We start from the raw sequence: 14,039 nt of genomic DNA, 5'->3' as shown, positions 1-14,039 counted from the left end.
CACGAGGAATGACGTAGATTGCCCCTTCAGAGGATCAGGAGGCTGACAGGGAGTATGAGGAGAGGGCTGGCTGGCATACAGTCACAGTGAGGTTACACTTGGTATCGACCTTGAATCATGTAAGACACGTAAAATGACATTCACCAATAAATTCAACATTTAACATTCCAGGGCCATATTTGGACATATATGGTTTTGTATGAAAATCAGTGCTTTTTTAAAATGAACAATTATCATCATAAAATGAACATGGACTCCAATCATTTTGTCAATTTTTATGAGTCAAAGGATCATAGGGTCAGAAAAACGCATGTTATTCCATCATCGTCACCACGAGAAGTTTTATGTACGTGTTGAAAAACCTATCGTTGCGAAAATACAGAGGGTGCTTAATTATGTTCTTTGTGTATATATAAATATCTCTGAAACCATTTCTCTTTTCAGTTTTTATTAGTATACAGTATATACACATTTCATCTGTGAAAATGTAGTGGTAGCGTATATTTATAACACTACAGTCACTGGGATACCAGCTAGAATTTGGTCTCAAAAGTACTGAGTGAGTTTCAGAGTATATCATGCCAGTTTGTACTGGATCCCAGTTGTATGTTGGCAGCTGAATATGGAGGAATGCCCTTGGGTCGTAAACATTCATCTGTTACCACTCTGGCAAAATCTACAACAGGTGTAGCTGATTTTGTATGTAACACTGGGCAATATTCCAGTTGTATGACAGCTGGATGTAAACAAAGAACTTTAGGCCAGACTTTCCAATCAAGTGATTGTTTGTTTTGTTTGTTGTTTAATACCACCCTCAGCAATATTCCAGCTATATGGCGACAGTCTGTAAATAATCCAGTCTGGACCAGACAATCCAGTGATCAAAATCATGAACACTGATTTTGGCATACAATGACACATGTCAACCAAGTCAGCAAGCCTGACCAGCCTATCCTGTGTTACTTGCTTCTTATGACAAGCATGGGTTGCTGACGATCAATTCTAACCCGGATCTTCACAGGTACACAGGTAAATCCAGTGATTGATAGTGTGAATGAAGATCCACACCACCAGATGACATGCCATCAAACAAGTCACAAAGGCTGTCCAACCAATCCATTAAGTCACATCTTACAGCAAGTATATTAACTCCCATATTAAACTGCATTTGATTGATGAATGAAGTGGCCAGCACTGTCAAGTGTATGTAGACATTTGGGCAACAAATCCACATTTTAATTGCCTTAATCCTTTCCAATGTAAAAGGGAGCAGTGAGGTAGTCTAGTGGTTAAAGCATCCACTCATCACACAGAAGACCCAGGTTCAATTCCCCACAGTTCTAGTGTTCCCTGAGGTCAAATTGCTGGAAGCTGGCGTAAAATCATAATCACTCACTCCAACGTAAAAATCCAAACTATTTTTCCAGCTGATATCCCTAGCAAGTATAGTGCAGCATATATCTAGTGAAGAAACTCTACCATGCTTTATCATTATTATATAGAAGGAAGTCTCGGAAGTCCCGCCACTTGTTGCTATCATCATACAGATATGTCATGGATGACTTTAAAGAAGGCTGGAGAGTGTCTCTCTCATACTCAAACAACCAAAGTACTATTCCCCACACAACTGCAGCAAAAATGGGGAAGGGATCCTTCTTAGGCTTGGGGATGTAGCCTCGCTTCACTGCCAGCTTCAACAGGCCGTACAGAATTCTGGACAACAGGTAGAGGTTGATCTGCAAGGAGAAGTAACATTGCATAGATTACATAGGGCTTTAAATAACTTTCGAGAAGGTATGGTTTGACAGAGGGTGACATTTGTTTGTTGTTTAACCCTACTCTAGCAATATTCCAGCTATGTGGCCATGGCCTGTAAACAATCGAGTCTGGCATCATCTGCATTGATCTATGCAACATGTTTGTTTGGTTTGTTGTTTAATGCTGCACTCAGCAATATTCCAGCTATAATGCGGCGATCTGTAAATAATCTAGTCTGGAACAGACATTCCCATGATCAACAGCATGAGCATCAATCTACGCAATCGGGAACCGATGACATGTGTCAACCTTGTCAGAAAATCTGACCATCTGATCCTGTTACCTTGTCTCTTATATCAAGCATGGTTACTGAGGACCAGTTTTACCCAGGATTTTCATAGAGTACTGCTTAAAGTAACATTCCAGTGAAAATACGCCGGGACAAAACAGGATTTGCTTTCATTTTACCCAACTGGGAAAACATACCAGGACTTGTTGACCATTGTACAACCCAAAGCCCCTATTCTAGCAACATCACAGTGTGTTACTTAGTTCTGTCAGCAAAGCCCAAAGTGACACACTGGATCCTGGCACATCTAAAGGATGCAACTCTGCAAGGCAAATACCAGTCTTTGTTCAATGGACCATATGTGCCTGCGCAAGGAGAAAATTGGTTGGTTGGTTTGTTATTTAATGCAGTTCTCCGCAATATATCAGCTATATGGCTGCAGTGTGTAAATAATAGAGTCTGGACCAGACATATAACATAATTTATGTTATATTTGGGATTACACTTTCTTTGTAAAGTACAAATTCAGATAATCATCCAGACCAGACAATCCAATGATCAACAGCATGAGCATCGATCTATACAGTTGGGATACAGTGACATATTTCAACCGAATCAGTGAGTCTGACCACCTGATCCCGTTAATTGCCTCTTACAACATGATTGGTTGCTGAAGACCAATTCTAACCCAGATCTTCATGAGACGAAAGGAGAAAACATAGTGACAGATTGACTGAGGGCTTATAACAGGCTTAATGATGTCCAGGTATATCATGGCTTATTGCCTTAATGTGAAAGGCTGTGATTTCAAACATTCAATCCTTATGCTGACAACCTTTTGTCATTACAAAGGTGATGCTGGCTTTAACCTATAAATGCAGTTATGGGTGGACAATACACATAACAGACAAATATTGTTTTGTTTGATAAACATCATTCTTTATTTACAAAGAATATGTTTGTCTTTCATGGAAAGGATAACGACAACATCGTACATAAACACTCCTGTTTCATAAGGCTAATGAACCCTTACATGGAACAGTGCAAACCCCTACATGTTCTCTGACATACCATCTGTGACAAGTTACAGGAGTATACACCCCTCAAGGCTAGATTCGTGCTCATCGTCCAACCAGGAATTGATAACACGTCATTGAGGTGAAGCAAAGAAATCCATTACGTCAACAGTTTAGACGTTGGAACAAACATCTACTGCCAAGACGGAAGTTCCAATAGAAATCAAGAAAGCGTTTTGGCAAGCTTAGCAAGAATGTAAATTTCAAGTGAAGCATTATCCCGAAGCAAGGTCTTCAAGCCTCAACAGCCTCGCCAGTTATGACGCAAACATGGTCCATTCAATTTTTCCATCTTTCATCTTCTGTAAACAGTTTATTTTTGAGCTGCAGGTTGGCTCTCTGTGTGCCCAGTAGCACCTTGTCTCTTGGGTAGTTGTATCTTTGTGTTATTGAGATAAATAGGCTGGTCCTGGGTTTGTGATTGAAATTTGAATTACGCTAAACTGGTAAGATACATTTAATTCAACGACTTCAAATTAACTTGACAGCGACCCAAAAGAAAGGAAGTGCTTCCTGATTGCAAGAAAATACTACATCAGTGCAGGAGGTGCAGCTTCAAAGTTGTAAAATGTCAGAATCGGTTGCTTCCATAGCAACCATACCTCTTGAACTAAAAAAATAAATTAATTTCCGCCATTGGAAAACTGTGAGCAAATGAAAAGTTCAGCTTTTACCAGGGGAAGAGATGTTTTATGGTAGGAGAAATGTATTTTGAAAGAATTTAAGGGCATCTGATCCAAAATAATTTTTCAGTATGATAAATACTCGCCACATCCTCAGCTCATATTGACAAATTACAAAAATAAATCAATAAAAATATATACCCTTCTTGTCTACAGTTGGGATTCAAGCTGAGATTAAAGGCCTGTAGCAAATGCTAGGCTGTTGATTGCATATCATTGTATCCCAATTGCTGGACAAGTGCTTGTGATGTAAATCACATGATTGCCTGGTCCAGACTTTATCATTTACAGAGTGCCATCACATTGCTGGAATTATGCTGAGTGCAGTGCTAAACAACTACATGTATAGACAAACAAAGCAAAATTGTTTCAAAAGGGGTATTTCCCCTTCCTACATGTCATGTTTAAGTGTCTTCTACTCTCTGGCAGGCTGGTGGGGTTGCCTAGTGGTTAAAGTATTCGCTTGTCAAGACCCAGGTTCGATTCCCCACAATGGGTACAATGTGTGCAGCCCATTTCTGGTGTCCCTGCCTTGAAATTGCTGGAATATTGCTAAAAGCAGCGTAAACCCATACTCACTCACTCACTCTGGAGGATTTGAAATCTGTTCCTGAAGGCGTAAAACTCTCTGTTCCATAAACCATTGTAAAAACAACACAAGACAAAATTAATCCATGTTCTCTAGCTGAAGTACTTATAAACTATCCCATCTTGCATCCATACTAAACATTTAGACAGCTTGCAAGGGACAAACAAATTACAAAGAAAGATAACAATTTTAATTACCATTTGAACAACTTCTTCTAACCAGATAGAAAATCACCTTACAACCAACTTGGCAATTAATAGCTCTTCTTGCCTTTGTTCTGTTGGTTCAGTTTAGTCTACAGTGCAAATCAAATTTAGACTTCGTCTCAATTGGCCCCTGTTTGTAGAAAGGGGCTAATGGTGGGTATTTCTGCAGCTAAACAAGTACCCCCAGGCATACCCCAACTGTTGGCTAGAAGACACTTCTGTTATGTTTGAACTCAGCAAAGTTTACATAAGATGAAAGCGGAGAACAATAAAAAGCTGCCACTCATTGCAGTTGTGGCTTCTTGGAGTGCATCTGTAATGACTTTCCAGTGGTTCCACCAGCTTGCTAACAATCATTTCACACTTGTGGCCCACACACTGCTGCCAAAGCCAATGCTTGTACTCCATAAGCCTGGATATTGTGAAGTCAAGAATATATGACAGGTAGCCACACTGATGATTCATCCTAAAGGTCAATGGGTTCAATCACTGTTCATCCTAGAGGTCAATGGTTTTCAATCACTGTTCATCCTAGAGGTCAATGGGTTCAATCATTGTTCATCCTAAAGGTCAATGGGGTTCAATCACTGTTCATCCTAAAGATCAATGGGTTCAATCACTGTTCATCCTAAAGGTCAATGGGTTCAATCACTGTTCATCCTAAAGGTCAATGGGTTCAATCACTGTTCATCCTAGAGGTCAATGGCTTTTAATCATTGTTCATCCTAAAGGTCAATGGGTTCAATCACTGTTCATCCTAGAGGTCAATGGCTTTTAATCACTGTTCATCCTAAAGGTCAATGGGTTCAATCACTGTTCATCCTAAAGGTCAATGGGTTCAATCACTGTTCATCCTATAGTCTGTTTGCAGTGAAAACGTACCGATGAATTTCACTCTAAACAAAAAAGTGAATCGATTAAAGCGAAATTAAGATTGCGAATCCTCATAATTTTACCTTGCCAATTGAACATTCAAATCTCAGAATTTTAATAGCGATTTGAATCTATGATCGTTTGTAAAACAACTTTTATCCTAAGTTGAATAAAATTCTGAGATTTTAATGTTCATTTGGCAAGGTAAAATTATGAGGATTCGCAATCTTAATTTCACTTAATTTGATTTACTTTTTTGTTTAAAGTGAAATTCATCGGTACGATTTCACTGCAAACAGACTATAGAGGTCAATGGCTTTTAATCACTGTTCATCCTAAAGGTCAATGGGGTTAAATCACTGTTCATCCTAGATCCTGAACTATTACAAAATGCCTCTCTAAATGTAGCTAATAGGATATGGTCAAGCAAAGATACAGAATTGTTTAGTGACTTGGATTTAAGTTAGAAAAAAATGATTTATTAATGAAGATGCTTAACAACTTTTGACATGTAGATTGTGTTCACAAATCCTAGATACCAGTTGATCATGATCACTGGTTTGTCAGCAATACATCTGTGTAGTGTTTCTTGAATGTGGTCATTATCTCTACACATCGGGGGGGGGAGGAGGGATGTAGTAGTGTTTCAGTCGTGTCCACATCCTCTTGGAAACATACTAATCATGTTGATGCATAAAAAGCATCATCACTGATGACATGTTTTCCACAAAAATAACACATAACTGACTCATATCTATCTTACAAGTGTAAAACGTTTCCTGAAATATGTGCCAGCTTGTATGAACTGCACTCCCAGGCCCTTTATTTTCTGAAAAACCTAAACATGCACTTCACCGAATTTCTCTTTAATACAGAATGCAGAGCCCATATCCTCATTCATGTATTACTCCTATACTCAGTGCAAATGATACAAAACCTGCAATACAAAATGTCAGCATACCAAGCACCAGTTGCAAAGTTTCTAAAAACATCCCTGCTCACTCCAAGTTATCTAAGACAAGGCTCCGTCTAACAGAGGATCTCGGTTCTGGATAACGTCAGCACCCCAGACACATCTCGGTGTATGGTGATAAAATATGGATGGTAAAGACAAGGATTTATCATTTTTTCTATTCCTAAGAGGGGTACCTTTCATCATGAAAAAATATCTTCTCACAATCAGGAATTCTAATCAGCTGGGAACACCCAATCAATCATTCTGCGACTCTGGTTTGGGAAAGCATTTTAAGGAGTATAACGAACTAATGGCATGGAGAAAATGGATTTTTAAAATATTTTCAAGCCATGGAGAGAGGTTAAAGGGGATTCATTTTCTATAATATAAGAGCTAATAACATGGTGGCCTGTAAACTAATTGAATCAGGGCCAAACCAACATTCTTTGTACTATATCTTACAGAGCACTGGCATGTTGTTACGCGACAGTCATCAACAATAGTACTAGGGAACAGTGTTAGAGGTAGAGTTAGAGGTTTTACACTACTTCAAGCAATATTCCAGCAATATCACTGCAGGGGGCACCAGAAATAGGATTCTCACATCGTACCCATGTGAGGAATGAAACCTGGGTTGTTAGCATGATGAGCTAACGCTTTAACCACTGGACTTCCTCATTGCCCTTTTTAAAGCACTGGATGATTGTTAGGGGCGATTAGTGACAATCATGTGGTCACAGAGCTACAGATTTTTGTCATTGACATGTACATGTGTTCATCTCAATTGAGTATCCTAATAACCTTTGAGTAACCAAATATATGTACCCACTTGTGTCAAACTCAATTGGGTATTTTAATTTTCCTTTAAGTATATAATAAAGTTTAAATGTTGGTTTACGTGTTTATTATTTTATTTGATCTGTAATATGAGAAACGGTAAGAAAGACTGCAAATTGCCAAGTTCATATGTTGAAATAGAACCTCTCAATATACCTCAGTTATTTTATCTATCCTCAGTATCTCAATCTGGGTCTGTTTACTCCAAATTCTAGAAGCTTTGGTGACAGGAACTAATTCACCGGTATGCAAGCTAAGATTTGACATTTTTGTATGCACGCATGTAAGATCAAATTTATTGAGTATTTACTAAAATTCAAGCGTACTTGTATGCAATAGACTTAAAAGGAATTGAGTTTTCACATAAATATTTGCGTAATTTACGCAGATACACAGCTTATCTGTACTTCTGTCACAATGTGTGACATGGCTTATCGTTTGGGGCCAAGACTGCCTCTGTGCTTCGAGCGTCGAGGATCCCCGGCCGCGTCATACCAAAGACGTTAAAATATGGTACTTGTTGGTACCTGCCTGGCGCTCGGCTTTAATGGGTACAACAAGGACTGGTCGGCTTGGAGTCAGTATAATGTGTCTGAGTGGGGTATTCATGTATAACTGCAGCGTGGTATCTCAGGGAGCTAGCACTGTAAAACCATCTGAAGTCTGGGCTAGTACAAGCAGCTACACATACACACGCATGTCATCATATGAGCGAAATATTCTTGAGTGCGACGTTAAACCCCATTTCACCTCACCTCTGAAGTCAACCACTGGTGTTTCTGGTTATCAATGATTGTCAACAAATGTCCAGGGAAGGCAAAGTCAAAAAAAGAATAAAAAGAATAATGGTCCTGATATTAGTGAAACACTATTAACCTTTACAAAGCCAAAATGCCAAACTAAATTTACTTTTTATGGAATTTTTACTAACATTTGCTGAGGATTTGTTGCCGAATAAAAGCCTGTTAGCTGGTTGGGATAAAATGCTTCCAATAGCATGTGCATGGGGAGATTTGGGGGAATATATAATTTATACTAATATTGTGACTGCATTGAACATAAATTCACACTGAAATCTGCAGAATTCTGTGGATTTGAGGAAAACTCTCATCCCTCCATAGTTTTGAAACTCCATTAATACTCAAAAACTAATGCTGCTCAAGAATTCTCTCCTTCTTTAGGTGCCCTGCTTCAAATTAAAAAAAATACATCCTTAAAAATATTTTAAAATCCCTGTAAACTAACTGTAACAAAATAGTACCACTTTAAAAGACCTGAAGGTAATTTGCATTTAATATGAATTGACAAGCCCTCTAAATCTGTTGGCAGAGGTGCTATCTTGGCACGTGATATGCACCAGTCTTTCAAGATGATATACAGATATGTCTGAATCCGTGAACAGACAACACAAGGCTATGGACATCACACACCTCTGAAGACAGCATCCTCATTGAGAAGTGAGCTTTATCTAACAGTTTGGCAACGTTTTCGGGGTAAGTAGCAGAGTATATCCTGTTGTGAGATAGTGTGCCATCTTGTCAGGACCAAACAGAATGCTTCACAATGAAGTAAAGCATTTATATCTTCGTGCTTGTAACTACTATCTCTTAGAATTGAGTTGTGTATTCTTGGCGGAGGCTTATTTCCAGAGATAAAGCTGTCACAATTATTGCCAAGTTAAGCATGGGATAAAAGGGAGATAAGCGATGATATATCTTGTAAAGTGAGTATACTATCAATAAACTAGGATGAACCAGCCAGAATTATATCATTTTATTATCAGAGTTAAGAAACGAACTGCCACCCACACAATGGCCACATAATGGTTATCTTCCATCCGAGAATGCGATATCTTTGTACAAATTCAGCATAGCACTTGCCAAATTTGATATGATTTTGATACTGTAGCATCTTGTGGGTGTGAGGTCAGTCATCTTTGTGTTGAAGCCAATTTGCCACTTTTGAGATAAGTACAAAATGAGGTAACACTGAGGGTAAGGTGCAAGATGATATTTGTTAGTTGTATATATCATTTATCTGAAGATACGGGCAAAGAAATCATCAAAGATGACATTTGTTTCCTTCTGTTAGTAAGATCATCAGGAGTAAAATAAAAGTGCCATGGCAACAGGGCCTCAACAAATTGATAAAAAAACCCACATGACGTGAATTTGTCCCCAAAATTTGTCCATTCTCTTTGCACTTAAAATATATGAATTACATTGATGAAAACTAAGTACTAAAGTTGACATATCCCTCATGACTGTTCAAAATTAGGAATTTAAAGGGTTCTTTACTTCAGGATTTAAGAATATCTTCTTCTTTGGGATTTAAGGAGTCTTTCTATTTCAAACTACAAGAACTTCATTGGGATACAAAGGTTCTCCTACTTGAGAGTTAAGACTTCCTTTAACTTTGGGATTTCAGGTGTCTTTCCACTTTGGGAGTTAAGGTTTCCTTTTCCTTCAGAATTGAAGGGGTCCTTAAGCAATGTGAATTAAAGAGTCCTTCTTCCTTGTGATTAAAGGGATTTTCAACTTAAGTAATTAAGGGGCCTTTCTCCATAGGGGTTTGAAGGGTCCTATTAATTCAGAATTCCTCAAGTCCAAATTAGCCAGTCTTGGCATGTGGGCGTCATGCCATGACATTCTTGGGTATGTAACCAGAGGGAGAGGGTTCTTGTCTGAACAGTATTCCAGTGACATCATGCCAGGGCTGCGTTTCACAAAGAAATCATAGCCCTACGACTATCATATCTCCTATACTTTAACATTAACGACAGTCGTAGCACTAAGATTGCTTTGTGAAACAGGGCCCAGGCCAGCCTGATTAGGGGTGTAAAGCTCAAAGGGATGTAACACGTGTAGATCCGGGTTAAAATTGGTCTTCAGCAACCCATGTTTGTCTGAGAGGCAATTAACGGGACACACGCCATTGCACTCCAATTGCGTAGATCGATGCTCATGCTGTTGATCACAGGGTTGTCTGGTCCAGACTTGATTAGTTACAAACGGCCGCAATGTAGCTGGACTACTGCTGAGTATAGCATTAAAGTGAGTGAGTGAGTGAATATGGTTTTACGCTTCTTTTTAGCAATATTCCAGCAATATCACGGGGGGGACAGAAATGGGCTTCACACATTGTACCCATGTGGGGAATCAACCCGGTCTTCGGTGGCACGAACCACTAAGTTTAACGCTTTAACCACCAGGCTACCCCACCGCCCCCTGAGTATAGCATTAAAGAATAACCAACTAAAAATCAAAGGGATGCTGGCCTTCCTAATAGAGGTCTACCACTTTGGTAAAATCCATAAGCAAAGGTATGGTGCTGACCAACCCACAATTTTAACCATAGCGATCCTGATGACAGTTTCAAACTTTTCAAAATCAAATTTAGCTTTGAAATATGTAGATATCATCTGATACCATATTAACACCATGAGGAAAAAACCCCAAATATTTATTAATCTAATTTCAGTATATCCTATTCCACTCATAATGTCTTGTGCATGTAGAATTTGGAAATCAATGAAGTACACTGAACGTGCATGTAGAATTAGAAACCACAACATCATCAAGAGTTGGTTTCATTACTAAACTGGCATCCTTCAAACAGATAGGAGTTAATTCAAGACCTTGGAGTTAATACAAGGTCCTTGTAATTTAGCAAGTTGCCTGATTACCTTGTGCATGTTGCTTACACCTGCAAAATTACTGGAATTTGCTCAAACTCTTGCAGCAATATATTTCATAAATTGACAGTTTATATTTTCCTTGAAGTCATGCGACTCCTTCCTGTAAGTATTCTGGAACATTTGTGGTATTTAAGAAGGAATGAAGTACACTGATTGCAGTTCCACAAGTTGTCATATCATTACACCTTCCACATATCTATGCTATAGTATTGGACTTAGTGCTAAGTGTGAGTGAGTGAGTAAGTTTACTTTTAAGTAGCTTAGAGCAATATTCCAGCAATATCACAGCAGGGGACACCAGAAATGGGCTTCACACATTGTACCCATGTGAGGAATCAAACCCAGGTCTTTGGTGTGACGAGTGACACTTTAACCACTAGGCTACCCCACCGTCCCTTTTAGCGCTATGAGCTATTGTGGACTGTGGCACCTGACTGCAGGTATGACCTTGTGTCAACCAAGTCAGCAATCCTGACCACCCAATCTCCTGGAGTCTGTCTCACAGTCCCTGAACCATATTATTTGTCCTACTACCCAAGCCTTCCCTGCAATGCTCCCTTCCCTTGTTTTCAATTCAAACAGGTTTATTTGTTACTGTCACAATTATAGATTGTGAATACTATACATTCAGAGACTAAGCATTAGTCTACCCAATCCCATTATTCACCTCTTAAGTGAGTGAGTGAGTTTAGTTTTACGCCGCTTTTAGCAATATTCCAGCTATATCACGGCGGGGGACACCAGAAATGGGCTTCACATATTGTACCCATGTGGGGAATCGAACCTGGGGCTTCGGCGTGACGAACGAACGCTTTAACCACTACGCTACCCCACCGCCCCTCACCTCTTAAGACACTTTAGCATGGGCTGCTGAAGACCAATTATAACCTGGATGTTTAGAGGTAAGGCATGACCTTTCATATTAACATGAGGAAATTGCAAGACTAAAAACTTCCACAGGATATATTGCAGAGTGTCATGTTCCACATCATCTATGATATTTCTTTGTAAAGTTTCAGGATCCCATCCCAAACTAGTTCAGAGAAGACGTTGAAAGACAGACAGTCAAAGCAAAGGTGACAGACATTCCTGAACCGGGTCCCTTTAAGAATGAACAAAATGCATCAAGGAAGCAGCATTTGACTGCATCGCTGTACCAATGTACCTTTAACACAAAACAACAGCTCTTCAACACCGGCCTTCCCCTGCCTTTGCAAAGGAAATGACACTAACTTACTGCTAAGCCCCAAATCCAAGTGATGACAGTAAATAGTCTTCAAAGTGGCATCATTAACTGTAACAGAGTATGACAAAATCCCCATAATCCTGCGCTGATGGAGCCAGTTCCTGCCCAGATGGCCCCTCTGAGTCCCCTGGCTCCCTGTGGAGCAATTAGAAGCAACTGTGGAGCTCCAACTCACTTGGCTGTTGATGAGCATGGGTAATTCCATTTGCTAGGCTCTTGGTGATGTCAATGAGTTCAAGTTTTGTAATCAACCTAACAATGAGTTCAAGTTTTGTAATCAACCTAACCATTTACCGAACAAATGTAGTTAAGCATCTGTAATAATAGGGTGCACAATTTATTTTCCATTAACTTCTCATCTAAATGTCAGCAGTGAGAGTGAGTAAGTGTAGGAGTGATTGAGTGATAGATGAAGTGGGTGATAGAGTGAGTGAGAGATGGCTGAAGTGAACACTAGAATGAGAGTGAGAGATGGCAGAAGTGGGTAAATGCTAATAATGCTGTAATAATAGGGTGCACTATTTATTTTCCATTAACTTCTCATCTAAATGGCAACAGTGAGAATGAGTAAGTGTAGGAGTGATTGAGTGATAGATGAAGTGGGTGATAGAGTGAGTGAGAGATGGCTGAAGTGAACACTAGAATGAGAGTGAGAGATGGCAGAAGTGGGTAAATGCTAGAGTGAGTGACTGTTTCAGTGGGTAGGTTTAGGTCTAAGTGACATGGTGCTTGATTGAATGAGTGAGTGAGTGCTAGAGTTAGGGTGAGAGTGCTGAAGAGAGAGAGTTAGTGCTATGGTGAGTACTAGAGTGAGTGAGTTAGTGCTAAGGCGAGTGAGAGTGCTATGAGTGAGTTAGTGCTGAGAGCTAGTGAGTGCTAGTGCTGAGTGAGAGTGAGAGTTAGTGCTGAGTAGAGAGAGAGTTAGTGCTATGGTGAGTGCTAGAGTGAGTGAGTTAGTGCTAAGAGTGAGTTAGTGCTGAAGAGAGAGAGTTAGTGCTGATGAGAGAGTTAGTGCTATGGTGAGTGAGTGAGTTAGTGCTGAAGAGAGAGAGTTAGTGCTATGGTGAGTACCAGAGTGAGTGAGTTAGTTAGTGCTGAAGAGAGAGAGTGCTAGGTGCTGAGTACTAGAGAGAGTTAGTGCTATATGAGTGAGTACTAGTGCCAGTGAGTAGTGAGTGAGTTAGTGCTGAAGAGAGAGTTAGTGCTATGGTGAGTGAGTACTAGAGTGAGTGAGTTAGTGCTGAAGAGAGAGAGTGAGTGCTAGTGGTGAGTGAGTTAGTGCTGAAGAGTTAGTGCTGTGGTGAAGTAGTGAGTTAGTGCTGAAGAGAGTTAGTGCTATGGTGAGCTAGAGTGAGAGTGAGTTGAGAGAGAGCTATGGTGAGTGCTAGAGTGAGTGAGTTAGTGCTGAAGAGAGAGAGTTAGTGCTATGGTGAGTACTAGAGGAGGTGAGTGAGAGTGCTGAAGAGAGAGAGTTAGTGCTATGGTGAGTACTAGAGTGAGTGAGTTAGTGCTATGGTGAGTACTAGAGAGAGTGAGTTAGTGCTATGGTGAGTACTAGAGTGAGTGAGTTAGTTAGAGAGAGTGAGAGTGCCATGGTGAGTACTAGAGTGAGTGAGTTAGTGCTGAAGAGAGAGAGTTAGTGCTATGGTGAGTACTAGAGTGAGTGAGTTAGTGCTGAAGAGAGTGAGTTAGTGCTATGGTGAGTACTAGAGTGAGTGAGTTAGTGCTGAAGAGAGAGCGTTAGTGCTATGGTGAGTACTAGAGTGAGTGAGTTAGTGCTGAAGAGAGTGAGTTAGTGCTGAAGAGAGTGAGTTAGTGCTGAAGAGAGTG

At 39.8% G+C, this 14,039-nt stretch overlaps 1 protein-coding gene across 1 annotated transcript in view; it reads right to left on the bottom strand.

Annotated features, from left to right (window-relative positions):
- Nucleotides 1-936: 936 nt before the first annotated feature.
- Nucleotides 937-14,039, bottom strand: part of LOC124267595 (peroxisomal membrane protein 4-like) — a 31,497-nt gene continuing 18,394 nt past the window's right edge. Inside the window, exon 4 of the mRNA XM_046702553.1 lies at nt 937-1,736. Coding sequence (XP_046558509.1) covers nt 1,476-1,736 — 261 coding nt within the window. The 3' untranslated portion in view covers nt 937-1,475. The remainder of the gene's footprint in view (nt 1,737-14,039) is intronic.

Source organism: Haliotis rubra, unplaced genomic scaffold, assembly GCF_003918875.1.
Source record: "Haliotis rubra isolate DU_JTF1 unplaced genomic scaffold, ASM391887v1 Scf1320, whole genome shotgun sequence".
NCBI lineage: Eukaryota > Metazoa > Mollusca > Gastropoda > Lepetellida > Haliotidae > Haliotis > Haliotis rubra.
The sequence above is the reverse complement of the archived record's forward strand: the minus strand, read 5'-3'. Positions and strand labels throughout refer to the sequence as shown.